This window comes from Nipponia nippon, unplaced genomic scaffold (genome assembly GCF_047370975.1).
Source record: "Nipponia nippon isolate SJK-2023a ecotype South Korea unplaced genomic scaffold, ASM4737097v1 scaffold_11, whole genome shotgun sequence".
NCBI classification, from domain to species: domain Eukaryota; kingdom Metazoa; phylum Chordata; class Aves; order Pelecaniformes; family Threskiornithidae; genus Nipponia; species Nipponia nippon.
The window spans coordinates 22,962,610-22,983,376 of record NW_028262302.1 but is presented as its reverse complement, the minus strand read 5'-3'; the positions used below and the strand labels follow the sequence as shown (position 1 = coordinate 22,983,376).

The window sequence follows — 20,767 nt, the reverse complement described above, 5'->3', positions numbered from 1 at the left end:
GGCAGGCAGGAGAGGGGGCGAGGGAGCTGGGAGGCAGCAAGGCCTGCGCCCAGCCCCGGCACTGGCAGCACCGTGCCCTGCCCACAGCACTCCCCCGAGCACCAGGACCTTGCTTCAGGGTCAGATCCCCCTCCCAAGGGTCCACGTTTCTGCCCCGGCCCTCATCCAGCCCAGCCCAAACTTCACGCCGCATGCACACTCACCGCTGGCCCAGGCTGTACTGGCTCTGCACTGCCTTCTGTTGCCCCTGTTAACTGCCCCCATTGTGACTCTTCCCTTATGCTGTCACAGGCGCCAGAGCGCATCACACGCACGCCCTTGCCTGGCCTCGCCTGGCCTCGCCTCTCCCTTGCTGCTCCATTTCCTTTTCTTCTCCCTTTTCTCTTCCTTTTTTTCTTCCCCTCTTTTCTTCTCTCTTTTCTTCTCTTCCTCTCTTGCCTCTTCTTTCTCCTGTTCCAGTCCATCTTCCTTTTCCCTTCCTTTTCTTCTCTTTTTCTTCTCTACTGTGCCCCACTCCCGCTTTTTCTTCTTTCTCTCCTTCTACTGTGGAGAGCCCACACCGCACCAGGGTCCCGACATGAGCTGTGGCTCGTAGAGAGGAGCCAAGACAGGGGCAGGTTTTGTGGCAAGAGCTGTGGCCCATGGGGGAGCTGCGCTGGAGCAGCTCTTGAAGAACTGCAGCCCGTGGGAAGGACCCCTGGGAAGGACAAATACTCTGAACTGACCGCAACCCCCATGCCCCATCCCCTGTGCCGCTCGGGGGGAGGAGGTAAAGGAGTTGGTTGTGAAGGAGTGAGGCTGTGCCTGGGAAGAAGGCGTGGGGGTTGGGGGAAGGTGGTTTTCGTTTTGACTTTGCTACTCACCATCCTGTTCTACTTCTGAATGGCAATAAATGAAATTAATTTTCCCCAAGTCGAGTCTGTTTTGCCTGTGATGGTAACTGCTAAGCAATCTCCCTGTCCTTATCTCGACCCGCGAGCTTTTCCATCTCATTTTCTCCCCCTGTCCTGCTGAGGAGGGGGAATGAGAGCGGCTTGTTGGGCACCTGGCGGCCAGCCAAGGTTAACCCACCACATCAGCAGAGGTTTGTCACCTGCCTCCTGGCTCTCTGCAGCCTGGTGTGAGCTATGCACCTTCTTTCCACCCTGCGATGGTCACATCCCAAGACAGTTAACGGCTGGTGCATCCAGCCCCCTTCGTTCTTCTCTCAGTGTATTTACAGGCAGCTTTTAAAAACCAGAAAGATTTATTGGCATCTTTGCCCAGGGTAAAAGTCCCGGAGGGAATGGAGTCTCGTCAAGAGGGTGGGCGGTCGCTGCCCAGGTGGTAACGCAGCCTCTGTCGCAAGCCTCCTTGCAGCAAGCAGCTTCTTCGCCCACCTCGCGCTCTCTCTTTGGCTCGCTGTGTCTTCGGCCACCTCGCACTGCTGGTAACACTGACCTCTGCCTACTCCATGCTCACAAATGAGTTGCCTTGCCGCACCGCCAAGACCAGCTCAACATAGAGGGATCTCTTGAAGGCGTTGGTCAGCTTGAGCTTGCAGAAGCGTGTGGAGGGCAGCACCGTTAGCTTGCATGTGGCCGCCTGAGGCACAGCAACGCAGGCTGCTGTCATCAGCTCCTGGAGCCAGAAGGCCGTTTTCTGCACGTCGAGGTACGAGCCAGTGCAGAGAGTTTGTAGGAGGCTGGCTTCCTGACTGCTCATCAGCTCGTCCGCAGGGCGGTGGAGGAAGCAGAGCATGTCCCCCAGCCGCCGCTCCCTTCTGCACGTGCATTGCAGTTCCACACGCAGGCGGGAGTCCCTCACCAGCATCTCCCCTTCGGTGCCCAGCTCGAGGTGGAAGGAGTGCCCAGGGGGTGGCTTTAGGGGCACAAGCAGGCGGTAGACAAGGTCTTCTCCAGGGGCATTCCAGCCTTCTCGGAAGCCGCCCACCCCGACAGCTGGCTGCAGCCGTGGCACGAAGCCATCGCCAGAGAGCATTTGGCAAACACAGAGCAGGTCATTCACCAGCTCTTTCACCACCGTGCATATTCTTTTCCTTTCTGGCAGTGGCCACGACGTGTACTCGTTTAGAAACCTGTCCATATGTAATGGCTCTTGCCCCTCTGCCTCCGCCTCCTCCTGAAGGCTTCTGGAGCTGCCATGCTCGCTGCTGCTTCCTGGCTGACGGCTCCTCTTCCCCAGCTGCCAGCAGAGCCAAAAGAGCAGGACCAGGCCTCCAGCAAAGGCCCAGAACTGCCACTGCTGCAAGGCAGCAAAGAGCAGGGCTCCCCTGGCCATGCCGCTCGGCTCCCGGGGGCTCGGCTCCATCTCCTCAAGCAGCAGAGCCATCTCCTGGCTCAGCCACTCCACACCCTGCTGCACGCCCTGCCACCCAGCGGCACCCAGCTCATGTCCGACCTTCAGTAGCAAGTGGATGATGCCTAGTGCACTCAAGGCGAACACTGTCACCAGAGCCATGGCCTGCAGGAGAGGGGAGAGAAGGGGGCTCAGTGGGGCTGTGCGGGGGGAGCGGGGGCGGGAGCCGCAGGGACATGGGGGCAGGCAGGAGAGGGGGCGAGGGAGCTGGGAGGCAGCAAGGCCTGCGCCCAGCCCCGGCGCTGGCAGCACCGTGCCCTGCCCACAGCGCTTCCCTGAGCGCCAGGCCTTCGCCGCAGGGTCAGACTCCTCAGAAGGAGTGCCCGGGAGGGTGGCTTCAGGGGCACAAGTAGGCGATAGACAAGGTCTTCTCCAGGGGCATTCCGGCCTTCACCCAAGCTGTCCACTGTGACAGGTACACTCCCCCCCACCCCCATGAAGATCTGGGCTTTTAACATGGTGGACACTGGCATTTTGCGCCTCATCTTCGTGCCTTTTGTGGTCTGCCGTGCCCCCAGGCGCCTGCGCCCTTTGGCAGGGGGAGCAGGAGGAGCGGGGCCTCTCGGTCGCCAGGCAGGGTCCACAGCCAATGAGGCGCCTTGGCTCCGAGAAGCTTCTGGATCATGACCAGTGATGACCACGGCCCAGATCCGACCCAGGGTATAAATGGGGCACCGCCAGAGACCCCCTTTGAGTGGTCTTCTCAGAGCAGCGCGTCTGTGTTTGAAACCTCTCCCCTCGGGTTGGGATGCCGCCTGAGGAAACTTCCCGGGATTGAGTGCCCTCACCTCCTTTGGATGAGTGATTTTCTTCTGGATATCCTTGAGTGAGCCCTCACCGCCCCCTGCCCCGGGGTGAGCAATTACATCTTCTGGGTACCCAAAGGAAGGAGAGAGATTCCCCCCGCCCTTTGTGAGTGAGTGTGTGCGCGCCCTTCAGATCATCATTGTCGTCTCTATGGCCCTGTAGTAACAATACCCTGCCCAACTGACACCTCGAACCTGTTATGTGTTAAATGTTATCAGAGTGTTGATTGATTTTGGTTTACCCCTGTTTCTCATTGGTTTCTGTTGTGCAGTTTTGGTTGTTCTGTGCAACAAAGTGGTTTGAGTTTGTCCTTCGTTTCGGTTAGTCTTAATGTACCTCCGTGACACCCACCCCGCCAGCTGGCTGCAGACGCGGTATGAAGCCATTGCCAGAGAGCATTTGGCAGACCCAGAGCGGGACCAGCACCAGGTCTTCCACCACTGTGCATATTCTGCTCTTTTCTGGCAGCGGCCACGACGTGTACTCGTTTAGAAACCTGTCCGTATGTAATGGCTCTTCCCCCTCTTCCTCCTCCTCCTCCTCCTCCTCCTCCTCCTCCTCCTCTTCCTCTTCCTCCTCCTCCTCCTCCTCTTGCTCCTCTTGCTCCTCCTCCTCCTCTTCCTCCTCCTCCTGAAGGCTTCTGGAGCTGCCATGCTCGCTGCTGCTTCCTGGCTGACGGCTCCTCTTCCCCAGCTGCCAGCAGAGCCAAAAGAGCAGGACCAGGCCTCCAGCAAAGGCCCAGAACTGCCACTGCTGCAAGGCAGCAAAGAGCAGGGCTCCCCTGGCCACGCCACTCGGCTCCCGGGGGCTCTGCTCCATCTCTTCAAGCAGCCGAGCCATCTCCTGGCTCAGCCACTCCACATGCTGCTGCACGCCCCGGCGCACAGCGGCACCTAGCTCATCTCTGACCTTCACCAGCGACTGGATGATGCCCAGCGCACTCAAGGCGAACACTGTCACCAGAGCCATGGCCTGCAGGAGAGGGGAGAGAAGGGGGCTCAGTGGGGCTGTGCGGGGGGAGCGGGGGCAGGAGCCGCAGGGACATGGCGGGCAGGCAGGAGAGGGGGCGAGGGAGCTGGGAGGCAGCAAGGCCTGCGCCCAGCCCCGGCACTGGCAGCACCGTGCCCTGCCCACAGCACTCCCCCGAGCACCAGGACCTTGCTTCAGGGTCAGATCCCCCTCCCAAGGGTCCACGTTTCTGCCCCGGCCCTCATCCAGCCCAGCCCAAACTTCACGCCGCATGCACACTCACCGCTGGCCCAGGCTGTACTGGCTCTGCACTGCCTTCTGTTGCCCCTGTTAACTGCCCCCATTGTGACTCTTCCCTTATGCTGTCACAGGCGCCAGAGCGCATCACACGCACGCCCTTGCCTGGCCTCGCCTGGCCTCGCCTCTCCCTTGCTGCTCCATTTCCTTTTCTTCTCCCTTTTCTCTTCCTTTTTTTCTTCCCCTCTTTTCTTCTCTCTTTTCTTCTCTTCCTCTCTTGCCTCTTCTTTCTCCTGTTCCAGTCCATCTTCCTTTTCCCTTCCTTTTCTTCTCTTTTTCTTCTCTACTGTGCCCCACTCCCGCTTTTTCTTCTTTCTCTCCTTCTACTGTGGAGAGCCCACACCGCACCAGGGTCCCGACATGAGCTGTGGCTCGTAGAGAGGAGCCAAGACAGGGGCAGGTTTTGTGGCAAGAGCTGTGGCCCATGGGGGAGCTGCGCTGGAGCAGCTCTTGAAGAACTGCAGCCCGTGGGAAGGACCCCTGGGAAGGACAAATACTCTGAACTGACCGCAACCCCCATGCCCCATCCCCTGTGCCGCTCGGGGGGAGGAGGTAAAGGAGTTGGTTGTGAAGGAGTGAGGCTGTGCCTGGGAAGAAGGCGTGGGGGGTTGGGGGAAGGTGGTTTTCGTTTTGACTTTGCTACTCACCATCCTGTTCTACTTCTGAATGGCAATAAATGAAATTAATTTTCCCCAAGTCGAGTCTGTTTTGCCTGTGATGGTAACTGCTAAGCAATCTCCCTGTCCTTATCTCGACCCGCGAGCTTTTCCATCTCATTTTCTCCCCCTGTCCTGCTGAGGAGGGGGAATGAGAGCGGCTTGTTGGGCACCTGGCGGCCAGCCAAGGTTAACCCACCACATCAGCAGAGGTTTGTCACCTGCCTCCTGGCTCTCTGCAGCCTGGTGTGAGCTATGCACCTTCTTTCCACCCTGCGATGGTCACATCCCAAGACAGTTAACGGCTGGTGCATCCAGCCCCCCTTCGTTCTTCTCTCAGTGTATTTACAGGCAGCTTTTAAAAACCAGAAAGATTTATTGGCATCTTTGCCCAGGGTAAAAGTCCCGGAGGGAATGGAGTCTCGTCAAGAGGGTGGGCGGTCGCTGCCCAGGTGGTAACGCAGCCTCTGTCGCAAGCCTCCTTGCAGCAAGCAGCTTCTTCGCCCACCTCGCGCTCTCTCTTTGGCTCGCTGTGTCTTCGGCCACCTCGCACTGCTGGTAACACTGACCTCTGCCTACTCCATGCTCACAAATGAGTTGCCTTGCCGCACCGCCAAGACCAGCTCAACATAGAGGGATCTCTTGAAGGCGTTGGTCAGCTTGAGCTTGCAGAAGCGTGTGGAGGGCAGCACCGTTAGCTTGCATGTGGCCGCCTGAGGCACAGCAACGCAGGCTGCTGTCATCAGCTCCTGGAGCCAGAAGGCCGTTTTCTGCACGTCGAGGTACGAGCCAGTGCAGAGAGTTTGTAGGAGGCTGGCTTCCTGACTGCTCATCAGCTCGTCCGCAGGGCGGTGGAGGAAGCAGAGCATGTCCCCCAGCCGCCGCTCCCTTCTGCACGTGCATTGCAGTTCCACACGCAGGCGGGAGTCCCTCACCAGCATCTCCCCTTCGGTGCCCAGCTCGAGGTGGAAGGAGTGCCCAGGGGGTGGCTTTAGGGGCACAAGCAGGCGGTAGACAAGGTCTTCTCCAGGGGCATTCCAGCCTTCTCGGAAGCCGCCCACCCCGACAGCTGGCTGCAGCCGTGGCACGAAGCCATCGCCAGAGAGCATTTGGCAAACACAGAGCAGGTCATTCACCAGCTCTTTCACCACCGTGCATATTCTTTTCCTTTCTGGCAGTGGCCACGACGTGTACTCGTTTAGAAACCTGTCCATATGTAATGGCTCTTGCCCCTCTGCCTCCGCCTCCTCCTGAAGGCTTCTGGAGCTGCCATGCTCGCTGCTGCTTCCTGGCTGACGGCTCCTCTTCCCCAGCTGCCAGCAGAGCCAAAAGAGCAGGACCAGGCCTCCAGCAAAGGCCCAGAACTGCCACTGCTGCAAGGCAGCAAAGAGCAGGGCTCCCCTGGCCATGCCGCTCGGCTCCCGGGGGCTCGGCTCCATCTCCTCAAGCAGCAGAGCCATCTCCTGGCTCAGCCACTCCACACCCTGCTGCACGCCCTGCCACCCAGCGGCACCCAGCTCATGTCCGACCTTCAGTAGCAAGTGGATGATGCCTAGTGCACTCAAGGCGAACACTGTCACCAGAGCCATGGCCTGCAGGAGAGGGGAGAGAAGGGGGCTCAGTGGGGCTGTGCGGGGGGAGCGGGGGCGGGAGCCGCAGGGACATGGGGGCAGGCAGGAGAGGGGGCGAGGGAGCTGGGAGGCAGCAAGGCCTGCGCCCAGCCCCGGCGCTGGCAGCACCGTGCCCTGCCCACAGCGCTTCCCTGAGCGCCAGGCCTTCGCCGCAGGGTCAGACTCCTCAGAAGGAGTGCCCGGGAGGGTGGCTTCAGGGGCACAAGTAGGCGATAGACAAGGTCTTCTCCAGGGGCATTCCGGCCTTCACCCAAGCTGTCCACTGTGACAGGTACACTCCCCCCCACCCCCATGAAGATCTGGGCTTTTAACATGGTGGACACTGGCATTTTGCGCCTCATCTTCGTGCCTTTTGTGCTCTGCCGTGCCCCCAGGCGCCTGCGCCCTTTGGCAGGGGGAGCAGGAGGAGCGGGGCCTCTCGGTCGCCAGGCAGGGTCCACAGCCAATGAGGCGCCTTGGCTCCGAGAAGCTTCTGGATCATGACCAGTGATGACCACGGCCCAGATCCGACCCAGGGTATAAATGGGGCACCGCCAGAGACCCCCTTTGAGTGGTCTTCTCAGAGCAGCGCGTCTGTGTTTGAAACCTCTCCCCTCGGGTTGGGATGCCGCCTGAGGAAACTTCCCGGGATTGAGTGCCCTCACCTCCTTTGGATGAGTGATTTTCTTCTGGATATCCTTGAGTGAGCCCTCACCGCCCCCTGCCCCGGGGTGAGCAATTACATCTTCTGGGTACCCAAAGGAAGGAGAGAGATTCCCCCCGCCCTTTGTGAGTGAGTGTGTGCGCGCCCTTCAGATCATCATTGTCGTCTCTATGGCCCTGTAGTAACAATACCCTGCCCAACTGACACCTCGAACCTGTTATGTGTTAAATGTTATCAGAGTGTTGATTGATTTTGGTTTACCCCTGTTTCTCATTGGTTTCTGTTGTGCAGTTTTGGTTGTTCTGTGCAACAAAGTGGTTTGAGTTTGTCCTTCGTTTCGGTTAGTCTTAATGTACCTCCGTGACACCCACCCCGCCAGCTGGCTGCAGACGCGGTATGAAGCCATTGCCAGAGAGCATTTGGCAGACCCAGAGCGGGACCAGCACCAGGTCTTCCACCACTGTGCATATTCTGCTCTTTTCTGGCAGCGGCCACGACGTGTACTCGTTTAGAAACCTGTCCGTATGTAATGGCTCTTCCCCCTCTTCCTCCTCCTCCTCCTCCTCCTCCTCCTCCTCCTCCTCCTCTTCCTCTTCCTCCTCCTCCTCCTCCTCTTGCTCCTCTTGCTCCTCCTCCTCCTCTTCCTCCTCCTCCTGAAGGCTTCTGGAGCTGCCATGCTCGCTGCTGCTTCCTGGCTGACGGCTCCTCTTCCCCAGCTGCCAGCAGAGCCAAAAGAGCAGGACCAGGCCTCCAGCAAAGGCCCAGAACTGCCACTGCTGCAAGGCAGCAAAGAGCAGGGCTCCCCTGGCCACGCCACTCGGCTCCCGGGGGCTCTGCTCCATCTCTTCAAGCAGCCGAGCCATCTCCTGGCTCAGCCACTCCACATGCTGCTGCACGCCCCGGCGCACAGCGGCACCTAGCTCATCTCTGACCTTCACCAGCGACTGGATGATGCCCAGCGCACTCAAGGCGAACACTGTCACCAGAGCCATGGCCTGCAGGAGAGGGGAGAGAAGGGGGCTCAGTGGGGCTGTGCGGGGGGAGCGGGGGCAGGAGCCGCAGGGACATGGCGGGCAGGCAGGAGAGGGGGCGAGGGAGCTGGGAGGCAGCAAGGCCTGCGCCCAGCCCCGGCACTGGCAGCACCGTGCCCTGCCCACAGCACTCCCCCGAGCACCAGGACCTTGCTTCAGGGTCAGATCCCCCTCCCAAGGGTCCACGTTTCTGCCCCGGCCCTCATCCAGCCCAGCCCAAACTTCACGCCGCATGCACACTCACCGCTGGCCCAGGCTGTACTGGCTCTGCACTGCCTTCTGTTGCCCCTGTTAACTGCCCCCATTGTGACTCTTCCCTTATGCTGTCACAGGCGCCAGAGCGCATCACACGCACGCCCTTGCCTGGCCTCGCCTGGCCTCGCCTCTCCCTTGCTGCTCCATTTCCTTTTCTTCTCCCTTTTCTCTTCCTTTTTTTCTTCCCCTCTTTTCTTCTCTCTTTTCTTCTCTTCCTCTCTTGCCTCTTCTTTCTCCTGTTCCAGTCCATCTTCCTTTTCCCTTCCTTTTCTTCTCTTTTTCTTCTCTACTGTGCCCCACTCCCGCTTTTTCTTCTTTCTCTCCTTCTACTGTGGAGAGCCCACACCGCACCAGGGTCCCGACATGAGCTGTGGCTCGTAGAGAGGAGCCAAGACAGGGGCAGGTTTTGTGGCAAGAGCTGTGGCCCATGGGGGAGCTGCGCTGGAGCAGCTCTTGAAGAACTGCAGCCCGTGGGAAGGACCCCTGGGAAGGACAAATACTCTGAACTGACCGCAACCCCCATGCCCCATCCCCTGTGCCGCTCGGGGGGAGGAGGTAAAGGAGTTGGTTGTGAAGGAGTGAGGCTGTGCCTGGGAAGAAGGCGTGGGGTGTTGGGGGTAGGTGGTTTTCGTTTTGACTTTGCTACTCACCATCCTGTTCTACTTCTGAATGGCAATAAATGAAATTAATTTTCCCCAAGTCGAGTCTGTTTTGCCTGTGATGGTAACTGCTAAGCAATCTCCCTGTCCTTATCTCGACCCGCGAGCTTTTCCATCTCATTTTCTCCCCCTGTCCTGCTGAGGAGGGGGAATGAGAGCGGCTTGTTGGGCACCTGGCGGCCAGCCAAGGTTAACCCACCACATCAGCAGAGGTTTGTCACCTGCCTCCTGGCTCTCTGCAGCCTGGTGTGAGCTATGCACCTTCTTTCCACCCTGCGATGGTCACATCCCAAGACAGTTAACGGCTGGTGCATCCAGCCCCCTTCGTTCTTCTCTCAGTGTATTTACAGGCAGCTTTTAAAAACCAGAAAGATTTATTGGCATCTTTGCCCAGGGTAAAAGTCCCGGAGGGAATGGAGTCTCGTCAAGAGGGTGGGCGGTCGCTGCCCAGGTGGTAACGCAGCCTCTGTCGCAAGCCTCCTTGCAGCAAGCAGCTTCTTCGCCCACCTCGCGCTCTCTCTTTGGCTCGCTGTGTCTTCGGCCACCTCGCACTGCTGGTAACACTGACCTCTGCCTACTCCATGCTCACAAATGAGTTGCCTTGCCGCACCGCCAAGACCAGCTCAACATAGAGGGATCTCTTGAAGGCGTTGGTCAGCTTGAGCTTGCAGAAGCGTGTGGAGGGCAGCACCGTTAGCTTGCATGTGGCCGCCTGAGGCACAGCAACGCAGGCTGCTGTCATCAGCTCCTGGAGCCAGAAGGCCGTTTTCTGCACGTCGAGGTACGAGCCAGTGCAGAGAGTTTGTAGGAGGCTGGCTTCCTGACTGCTCATCAGCTCGTCCGCAGGGCGGTGGAGGAAGCAGAGCATGTCCCCCAGCCGCCGCTCCCTTCTGCACGTGCATTGCAGTTCCACACGCAGGCGGGAGTCCCTCACCAGCATCTCCCCTTCGGTGCCCAGCTCGAGGTGGAAGGAGTGCCCAGGGGGTGGCTTTAGGGGCACAAGCAGGCGGTAGACAAGGTCTTCTCCAGGGGCATTCCAGCCTTCTCGGAAGCCGCCCACCCCGACAGCTGGCTGCAGCCGTGGCACGAAGCCATCGCCAGAGAGCATTTGGCAAACACAGAGCAGGTCATTCACCAGCTCTTTCACCACCGTGCATATTCTTTTCCTTTCTGGCAGTGGCCACGACGTGTACTCGTTTAGAAACCTGTCCATATGTAATGGCTCTTGCCCCTCTGCCTCCGCCTCCTCCTGAAGGCTTCTGGAGCTGCCATGCTCGCTGCTGCTTCCTGGCTGACGGCTCCTCTTCCCCAGCTGCCAGCAGAGCCAAAAGAGCAGGACCAGGCCTCCAGCAAAGGCCCAGAACTGCCACTGCTGCAAGGCAGCAAAGAGCAGGGCTCCCCTGGCCATGCCGCTCGGCTCCCGGGGGCTCGGCTCCATCTCCTCAAGCAGCAGAGCCATCTCCTGGCTCAGCCACTCCACACCCTGCTGCACGCCCTGCCACCCAGCGGCACCCAGCTCATGTCCGACCTTCAGTAGCAAGTGGATGATGCCTAGTGCACTCAAGGCGAACACTGTCAACAGAGCCATGGCCTGCAGGAGAGGGGAGAGAAGGGGGCTCAGTGGGGCTGTGCGGGGGGAGCGGGGGCGGGAGCCGCAGGGACATGGGGGCAGGCAGGAGAGGGGGCGAGGGAGCTGGGAGGCAGCAAGGCCTGCGCCCAGCCCCGGCGCTGGCAGCACCGTGCCCTGCCCACAGCGCTTCCCTGAGCGCCAGGCCTTCGCCGCAGGGTCAGACTCCTCAGAAGGAGTGCCCGGGAGGGTGGCTTCAGGGGCACAAGTAGGCGATAGACAAGGTCTTCTCCAGGGGCATTCCGGCCTTCACCCAAGCTGTCCACTGTGACAGGTACACTCCCCCCCACCCCCATGAAGATCTGGGCTTTTAACATGGTGGACACTGGCATTTTGCGCCTCATCTTCGTGCCTTTTGTGCTCTGCCGTGCCCCCAGGCGCCTGCGCCCTTTGGCAGGGGGAGCAGGAGGAGCGGGGCCTCTCGGTCGCCAGGCAGGGTCCACAGCCAATGAGGCGCCTTGGCTCCGAGAAGCTTCTGGATCATGACCAGTGATGACCACGGCCCAGATCCGACCCAGGGTATAAATGGGGCACCGCCAGAGACCCCCTTTGAGTGGTCTTCTCAGAGCAGCGCGTCTGTGTTTGAAACCTCTCCCCTCGGGTTGGGATGCCGCCTGAGGAAACTTCCCGGGATTGAGTGCCCTCACCTCCTTTGGATGAGTGATTTTCTTCTGGATATCCTTGAGTGAGCCCTCACCGCCCCCTGCCCCGGGGTGAGCAATTACATCTTCTGGGTACCCAAAGGAAGGAGAGAGATTCCCCCCGCCCTTTGTGAGTGAGTGTGTGCGCGCCCTTCAGATCATCATTGTCGTCTCTATGGCCCTGTAGTAACAATACCCTGCCCAACTGACACCTCGAACCTGTTATGTGTTAAATGTTATCAGAGTGTTGATTGATTTTGGTTTACCCCTGTTTCTCATTGGTTTCTGTTGTGCAGTTTTGGTTGTTCTGTGCAACAAAGTGGTTTGAGTTTGTCCTTCGTTTCGGTTAGTCTTAATGTACCTCCGTGACACCCACCCCGCCAGCTGGCTGCAGACGCGGTATGAAGCCATTGCCAGAGAGCATTTGGCAGACCCAGAGCGGGACCAGCACCAGGTCTTCCACCACTGTGCATATTCTGCTCTTTTCTGGCAGCGGCCACGACGTGTACTCGTTTAGAAACCTGTCCGTATGTAATGGCTCTTCCCCCTCTTCCTCCTCCTCCTCCTCCTCCTCCTCCTCCTCCTCCTCTTCCTCTTCCTCCTCCTCCTCCTCCTCTTGCTCCTCTTGCTCCTCCTCCTCCTCTTCCTCCTCCTCCTGAAGGCTTCTGGAGCTGCCATGCTCGCTGCTGCTTCCTGGCTGACGGCTCCTCTTCCCCAGCTGCCAGCAGAGCCAAAAGAGCAGGACCAGGCCTCCAGCAAAGGCCCAGAACTGCCACTGCTGCAAGGCAGCAAAGAGCAGGGCTCCCCTGGCCACGCCACTCGGCTCCCGGGGGCTCTGCTCCATCTCTTCAAGCAGCCGAGCCATCTCCTGGCTCAGCCACTCCACATGCTGCTGCACGCCCCGGCGCACAGCGGCACCTAGCTCATCTCTGACCTTCACCAGCGACTGGATGATGCCCAGCGCACTCAAGGCGAACACTGTCACCAGAGCCATGGCCTGCAGGAGAGGGGAGAGAAGGGGGCTCAGTGGGGCTGTGCGGGGGGAGCGGGGGCAGGAGCCGCAGGGACATGGCGGGCAGGCAGGAGAGGGGGCGAGGGAGCTGGGAGGCAGCAAGGCCTGCGCCCAGCCCCGGCACTGGCAGCACCGTGCCCTGCCCACAGCACTCCCCGAGCACCAGGACCTTGCTTCAGGGTCAGATCCCCCTCCCAAGGGTCCACGTTTCTGCCCCGGCCCTCATCCAGCCCAGCCCAAACTTCACGCCGCATGCACACTCACCGCTGGCCCAGGCTGTACTGGCTCTGCACTGCCTTCTGTTGCCCCTGTTAACTGCCCCCATTGTGACTCTTCCCTTATGCTGTCACAGGCGCCAGAGCGCATCACACGCACGCCCTTGCCTGGCCTCGCCTGGCCTCGCCTCTCCCTTGCTGCTCCATTTCCTTTTCTTCTCCCTTTTCTCTTCCTTTTTTTCTTCCCCTCTTTTCTTCTCTCTTTTCTTCTCTTCCTCTCTTGCCTCTTCTTTCTCCTGTTCCAGTCCATCTTCCTTTTCCCTTCCTTTTCTTCTCTTTTTCTTCTCTACTGTGCCCCACTCCCGCTTTTTCTTCTTTCTCTCCTTCTACTGTGGAGAGCCCACACCGCACCAGGGTCCCGACATGAGCTGTGGCTCGTAGAGAGGAGCCAAGACAGGGGCAGGTTTTGTGGCAAGAGCTGTGGCCCATGGGGGAGCTGCGCTGGAGCAGCTCTTGAAGAACTGCAGCCCGTGGGAAGGACCCCTGGGAAGGACAAATACTCTGAACTGACCGCAACCCCCATGCCCCATCCCCTGTGCCGCTCGGGGGGAGGAGGTAAAGGAGTTGGTTGTGAAGGAGTGAGGCTGTGCCTGGGAAGAAGGCGTGGGGGGTTGGGGGAAGGTGGTTTTCGTTTTGACTTTGCTACTCACCATCCTGTTCTACTTCTGAATGGCAATAAATGAAATTAATTTTCCCCAAGTCGAGTCTGTTTTGCCTGTGATGGTAACTGCTAAGCAATCTCCCTGTCCTTATCTCGACCCGCGAGCTTTTCCATCTCATTTTCTCCCCCTGTCCTGCTGAGGAGGGGGAATGAGAGCGGCTTGTTGGGCACCTGGCGGCCAGCCAAGGTTAACCCACCACATCAGCAGAGGTTTGTCACCTGCCTCCTGGCTCTCTGCAGCCTGGTGTGAGCTATGCACCTTCTTTCCACCCTGCGATGGTCACATCCCAAGACAGTTAACGGCTGGTGCATCCAGCCCCCCTTCGTTCTTCTCTCAGTGTATTTACAGGCAGCTTTTAAAAACCAGAAAGATTTATTGGCATCTTTGCCCAGGGTAAAAGTCCCGGAGGGAATGGAGTCTCGTCAAGAGGGTGGGCGGTCGCTGCCCAGGTGGTAACGCAGCCTCTGTCGCAAGCCTCCTTGCAGCAAGCAGCTTCTTCGCCCACCTCGCGCTCTCTCTTTGGCTCGCTGTGTCTTCGGCCACCTCGCACTGCTGGTAACACTGACCTCTGCCTACTCCATGCTCACAAATGAGTTGCCTTGCCGCACCGCCAAGACCAGCTCAACATAGAGGGATCTCTTGAAGGCGTTGGTCAGCTTGAGCTTGCAGAAGCGTGTGGAGGGCAGCACCGTTAGCTTGCATGTGGCCGCCTGAGGCACAGCAACGCAGGCTGCTGTCATCAGCTCCTGGAGCCAGAAGGCCGTTTTCTGCACGTCGAGGTACGAGCCAGTGCAGAGAGTTTGTAGGAGGCTGGCTTCCTGACTGCTCATCAGCTCGTCCGCAGGGCGGTGGAGGAAGCAGAGCATGTCCCCCAGCCGCCGCTCCCTTCTGCACGTGCATTGCAGTTCCACACGCAGGCGGGAGTCCCTCACCAGCATCTCCCCTTCGGTGCCCAGCTCGAGGTGGAAGGAGTGCCCAGGGGGTGGCTTTAGGGGCACAAGCAGGCGGTAGACAAGGTCTTCTCCAGGGGCATTCCAGCCTTCTCGGAAGCCGCCCACCCCGACAGCTGGCTGCAGCCGTGGCACGAAGCCATCGCCAGAGAGCATTTGGCAAACACAGAGCAGGTCATTCACCAGCTCTTTCACCACCGTGCATATTCTTTTCCTTTCTGGCAGTGGCCACGACGTGTACTCGTTTAGAAACCTGTCCATATGTAATGGCTCTTGCCCCTCTGCCTCCGCCTCCTCCTGAAGGCTTCTGGAGCTGCCATGCTCGCTGCTGCTTCCTGGCTGACGGCTCCTCTTCCCCAGCTGCCAGCAGAGCCAAAAGAGCAGGACCAGGCCTCCAGCAAAGGCCCAGAACTGCCACTGCTGCAAGGCAGCAAAGAGCAGGGCTCCCCTGGCCATGCCGCTCGGCTCCCGGGGGCTCGGCTCCATCTCCTCAAGCAGCAGAGCCATCTCCTGGCTCAGCCACTCCACACCCTGCTGCACGCCCTGCCACCCAGCGGCACCCAGCTCATGTCCGACCTTCAGTAGCAAGTGGATGATGCCTAGTGCACTCAAGGCGAACACTGTCACCAGAGCCATGGCCTGCAGGAGAGGGGAGAGAAGGGGGCTCAGTGGGGCTGTGCGGGGGGAGCGGGGGCGGGAGCCGCAGGGACATGGGGGCAGGCAGGAGAGGGGGCGAGGGAGCTGGGAGGCAGCAAGGCCTGCGCCCAGCCCCGGCGCTGGCAGCACCGTGCCCTGCCCACAGCGCTTCCCTGAGCGCCAGGCCTTCGCCGCAGGGTCAGACTCCTCAGAAGGAGTGCCCGGGAGGGTGGCTTCAGGGGCACAAGTAGGCGATAGACAAGGTCTTCTCCAGGGGCATTCCGGCCTTCACCCAAGCTGTCCACTGTGACAGGTACACTCCCCCCCACCCCCATGAAGATCTGGGCTTTTAACATGGTGGACACTGGCATTTTGCGCCTCATCTTCGTGCCTTTTGTGCTCTGCCGTGCCCCCAGGCGCCTGCGCCCTTTGGCAGGGGGAGCAGGAGGAGCGGGGCCTCTCGGTCGCCAGGCAGGGTCCACAGCCAATGAGGCGCCTTGGCTCCGAGAAGCTTCTGGATCATGACCAGTGATGACCACGGCCCAGATCCGACCCAGGGTATAAATGGGGCACCGCCAGAGACCCCCTTTGAGTGGTCTTCTCAGAGCAGCGCGTCTGTGTTTGAAACCTCTCCCCTCGGGTTGGGATGCCGCCTGAGGAAACTTCCCGGGATTGAGTGCCCTCACCTCCTTTGGATGAGTGATTTTCTTCTGGATATCCTTGAGTGAGCCCTCACCGCCCCCTGCCCCGGGGTGAGCAATTACATCTTCTGGGTACCCAAAGGAAGGAGAGAGATTCCCCCGCCCTTTGTGAGTGAGTGTGTGCGCGCCCTTCAGATCATCATTGTCGTCTCTATGGCCCTGTAGTAACAATACCCTGCCCAACTGACACCTCGAACCTGTTATGTGTTAAATGTTATCAGAGTGTTGATTGATTTTGGTTTACCCCTGTTTCTCATTGGTTTCTGTTGTGCAGTTTTGGTTGTTCTGTGCAACAAAGTGGTTTGAGTTTGTCCTTCGTTTCGGTTAGTCTTAATGTACCTCCGTGACACCCACCCCGCCAGCTGGCTGCAGACGCGGTATGAAGCCATTGCCAGAGAGCATTTGGCAGACCCAGAGCGGGACCAGCACCAGGTCTTCCACCACTGTGCATATTCTGCTCTTTTCTGGCAGCGGCCACGACGTGTACTCGTTTAGAAACCTGTCCGTATGTAATGGCTCTTCCCCCTCTTCCTCCTCCTCCTCCTCCTCCTCCTCCTCCTCCTCCTCTTCCTCTTCCTCCTCCTCCTCCTCCTCTTGCTCCTCTTGCTCCTCCTCCTCCTCTTCCTCCTCCTCCTGAAGGCTTCTGGAGCTGCCATGCTCGCTGCTGCTTCCTGGCTGACGGCTCCTCTTCCCCAGCTGCCAGCAGAGCCAAAAGAGCAGGACCAGGCCTCCAGCAAAGGCCCAGAACTGCCACTGCTGCAAGGCAGCAAAGAGCAGGGCTCCCCTGGCCATGCCGCTCGGCTCCCAGGGGCTCTGCTCCATCTCCTCAAGCAGCAGAGCCATCTCCTGGCTCAGCCACTCCACACCCTGCTGCACGCCCTGCCACCCAGCGGCACCCAGCTCATGTCCGACCTTCAGTAGCAAGTGGATGATGCCTAGTGCACTCAAGGCGAACACTATCACCAGAGCCATGGCCTGCAGGAGAGAGAAGAGAAGGGGGCTCAGTGGGGCTGTGCGGGGGGAGCGGGGGCGGGAGCCGCAGGGACATGGCAGGCAGGCAGGAGAGGGGGCGAGGGAGCTGGGAGGCAGCAAGGCCTGTGCCCAGCCCCGGCACTGGCAGCACCGTGCCCTGCCCACAGCACTCCCCTGAGCACCAAGACCTTGCTTCAGGGTCAGATCCCCCTCCCAAGGGTCCACGTTTCTGCCCTAGCCCTCATCCAGCCGAGCCCAAACGTCACACCGCATGCACACTCACCGCTGGCCCAGGCTGTACTGGCTCTGCACTGCCTTCTGTTGCCCCTGTTAACTGCCCCCATTGTGACTCTTCCCTTATGCTGTCACAGGTGCCAGAGTCCACCACAGGCACTCCTCCTCTCCTCCTCGCCTCCCCTCGCCTCACCTCCTTTCCCCTCCCCTGCCCTCCCCTGCCCTCCCCTGTCCTCCCCTCCCCTTCCCTCCCCTCCCCTCCCCCCCCTTCCCTCCTCTCCCCTCCCCTCCCTCAGGAGGTCAAACCTAGCTGTATATTTCTGTACATGAGTGAATCCAAAGCTTTGTTACTTCCTCCACAAGTCAATAAATGTGTAGACTATGTTAGAGTCTTAAGAAGGATTTGGTATCTGTTTGGGGAGAAGGAATGGGATGGCGAACATATGTTCTGAAGACCACTCTTGTCTGAACATCTGGGCCATCATTCCTGCAACTGGGAGAGTCTGGATTTGATGACCTGTTTCACATTCCTTGAGCACTCTGAGCCAAAACAATGGATGAGTAAGTGGTGCACTTCCATTGACTTTTGGCCAATTATTTCAACTTGCTGAAGTCAGTGGGACTTAGATACAAGATGGGAGATAATCAGGTGCTTAACTGGTTTCCTCATTAGTGATGAATTGGTCCCTTACATCAGAAGACAGAAAACAATGACCGTGAGCAATTCAAATTCGTCATGTTAAATTGACCTCTGTGGAGCACTATGTATGTGAGTGGGAGAGTGTGTGTTCAGAGGGAGGAAGGTTGTTAGGGATTTTTTTTTTCAAGTTTTAATCTTTTCCCCTCCAGTTTCTATTGCATCCTCTTCATATGCTATTTATCCATCTTTCCCATTTTCCTAGAACTTGTTTTTTTCATTTGCCTTTTTACAGTACTAAAGTAGCTTTAGTATCTTTAAAATCATTGCAGTCTCTACTGTTAAAGATTGACCCCACTTCTAGGAAATCTTAAATTCTGTGTCTCTGATTCCTTATAAACTCAGATGTGGAGAGGGACTAAGTGGAATAAAATGCATCACTTTCCCCTCACCCCTTGCACCTCTTGGTTGTCTCAGCCAATAATATAGTTTAGCTGGGTTTTTTTATATAGCTATAATTTTGGAGGCATCATTTACTCTCTACATATCAAATGTTACCAATCTCTGCACTATAAAGCCTGAATGCATCGCAACACATTTCCTAAAGGGACCGTATTTGTTATGGATTTCCCAAACCCAAATATGTGTATAACAGTGAGTCTAACATTTCTAGAATGCATCAGACACTCTCTCCATACGCAGATCAATTGCACATCAAATGTATAGCAGGTCCAAATTTTCCCAGAAAGAGCAGGATCATTGGTAATGGGTGAAATGTGCTGTAGGCAGGTAAACCGTCTGGGATCTACCATTCCACCCACCCATGAGACACCTGGAGATGTTAGCCAAACACGTAAAAGCCAAGAACTCCGCCTAGATGGAAGAGAGGGTACTTCCAGCAAACCTTGCTTGGCCCAAATGGGAGCCCAACATTTCCAGATATGCCTATGAGAAGGTTTGGTATATCTGAATCAAGAAATGGCTTATGAGAGAGTTGATAGTCTCAAGGTAGACTGTGTGCTGAGAATAAGTAGTCATATGGAGAAAAAAGCCAAGGGATGTCTTTCCCCGTCACCCCTGCCACCTTTAAACTGGAATATTGCCAGTAGGTTTGCATTTGTTGGTGGAAGTAGCATTTCTGCATGATTTTGAAGTTCCAAACTAATGTATATATCTTTTTTCTCCTTGACATCAAGCAAGGCATTAGGAACTACACTGGCAAGAAGGACACAGGCATCTCACTGCTCTCTCTCTATCACATATGGCTCTTGTCAAATGCTTTAAGCTGCTTGATACTTTATGCAGCTAGATTGGAAAGTTGGTCACCACATCACTTTCCAATGTAAAGGTATGCTGTTGGATGATTTATAACTGAAATGATGCCAATCTATGCAAACGTGCAGCTTAGCTTGGATGTCACAGGACATGGGTGGTTATTGGCAGTGCAGGTTGACACAGAATCCTGCTGTCGCCATACATCAAAGGATTATTGCCTTTATTTGATAGCCCAAGGAAAGAAACGGTTAGGACCAAATGTTATTAATCATGACTTTTTACAAGCCAGCTTTACTGTTATTAAGGATGTCATCTTTTCTTTGCAAGCAACGTGTTAAAATCACCTGTAGGCTAGTTCCTATGATATTGTAATACAGGAAATAATTAGGAGCAAGGAATTAAAGCAAATATGTCTGATGAAACAACAGCTGGATTAATAGATACTTGTATTTGGGGTACTTTTGAATGGCCAGGAATTACCTGCTCAGGAGCGGTGGCCTCAGCAATGTGCTTACCTTCATTACGACATACTGATGGCAGCTCACGGTGTGCAATATACTAGATTTACAATACTTGACTTCTTTGCTTTCTAACTGGAAAATCAAACCATGTCCTAGACTCTGGGTGTAGCGACTGCAAAGGGTAAACATAGGGCAGCCTCTCCAGTGATATGCGTTCCTAAAGTGGAAGAGCCCAAACAATTACTCTTAAGCCTCAGTGGTTAAATGACATTTCTGGGTTTGGTAAGATCACTGGAACTCAACGTATTTTCTCCAGCAATATCCCTTTTGTAGCAACAAACCGGAAAGTACAGGACTGGAGAAATTAGTCATTTCTCAGTTTAAGTGCTGTATTTTACAACAGCCTAAAAGAATGCTTCGATCCTGATGCAACACTTAACTGACCTGAAACAGAAGCAGCTGTTTCTCTACTGAGTGCCTCAGCCTAGCAAACTGCAAGACTGAAGTGAAGGTCTGTGCTGAGATGTGTATAATTACAGATTTTGTGCATGTTTGGCACTCTCTATTCTACACCCTTCAATAGGCCTTGTCTATAGCATAAAGTGGTATGGAAAATTACTGGCTTAAAAATGCATCTGCTAAAGCAGAACTTGAGGTCTGCATAGCAGGCAAATGTGGTCCTCCTCTGCTCCTGAAAACAAGAGCAGCAATAATTCTCCTCTACAGAACAGGGGACCACAGAACTCTGTGATCTACCTTGACATGATGCAGGAGGCAGAGTCAGGACAGGATCCAGATATGCTGTGGATGGGAACAGCTGCAAGGCAGTCTGATGGCCTGTGCATGCTGCTCTGGGTACTGGCCAGGGAGTGAGGAGACTACTGTCTCCTCACCTCTCCAAGCCAGCATCTGGGTATTCCCCAAGCGTAGGGATGTTTGTGGTCAAGTAGTAAATAGAAAATGGGCTAGGTATTTGAGGTCTACCTCAATGCGTCAGAGTTTTCTAGTTGAACTGAACAAAAGAAAACAGAAAAAACCTAGACTCAGTGGACTGCAGGATTGTTTTTACAGTACTCACCAATCAAAACTGTCAGTGACGACAGGTAAAAACAGAAAATAAATTTAATTGGCATAGTTTAAGGCTATTTACATTAGAATCATAGAATCATATACTATCTCAAGTTGGAAGGGACCCATAAGGATCACCAAGTCCAACTCCCTGCTCCTCACAGGGCTGCCTAAAACCAAACCATATGACTGAGAGCATCATCCAGATGCTCTTTGAATTCTGATGGGCTTGATGCTGTGACTGCTGCCCTGGGGAGCCTGTTCCAGTGACCGACCACCCTCTCAGTGAAGAACTTTTCTGCAGGGCTGC

General features: G+C 56.8%; 4 protein-coding genes across 4 annotated transcripts; all 4 read right to left on the bottom strand.

The window, feature by feature from the left end:
* Positions 1-1,446: 1,446 nt before the first annotated feature.
* On the bottom strand, positions 1,447-4,134 carry LOC148056872 (uncharacterized). The gene is made up of 2 exons (XM_087747084.1): positions 3,886-4,134; positions 1,447-2,463 (listed from the first exon to the last, which is right to left on the bottom strand). Exons 1-2 carry the CDS (start codon positions 4,132-4,134, stop codon positions 1,447-1,449), a joined length of 1,266 nt encoding a protein of 421 aa, XP_087603210.1.
* Positions 4,135-5,662: 1,528 nt separating this feature from the next.
* On the bottom strand, positions 5,663-8,353 carry LOC148056871 (uncharacterized). The gene is made up of 2 exons (XM_087747082.1): positions 8,105-8,353; positions 5,663-6,679 (listed from the first exon to the last, which is right to left on the bottom strand). Exons 1-2 carry the CDS (start codon positions 8,351-8,353, stop codon positions 5,663-5,665), a joined length of 1,266 nt encoding a protein of 421 aa, XP_087603208.1.
* A 1,527-nt stretch (positions 8,354-9,880) lies between these two features.
* On the bottom strand, positions 9,881-12,568 carry LOC148056870 (uncharacterized). The gene is made up of 2 exons (XM_087747081.1): positions 12,320-12,568; positions 9,881-10,897 (listed from the first exon to the last, which is right to left on the bottom strand). Exons 1-2 carry the CDS (start codon positions 12,566-12,568, stop codon positions 9,881-9,883), a joined length of 1,266 nt encoding a protein of 421 aa, XP_087603207.1.
* Positions 12,569-14,095: 1,527 nt separating this feature from the next.
* On the bottom strand, positions 14,096-19,449 carry LOC148056869 (inositol 1,4,5-trisphosphate receptor-interacting protein-like 1). The gene is made up of 3 exons (XM_087747080.1): positions 19,444-19,449; positions 16,723-16,785; positions 14,096-15,112 (listed from the first exon to the last, which is right to left on the bottom strand). Exons 1-3 carry the CDS (start codon positions 19,447-19,449, stop codon positions 14,096-14,098), a joined length of 1,086 nt encoding a protein of 361 aa, XP_087603206.1.
* Positions 19,450-20,767: the final 1,318 nt, after the last annotated feature.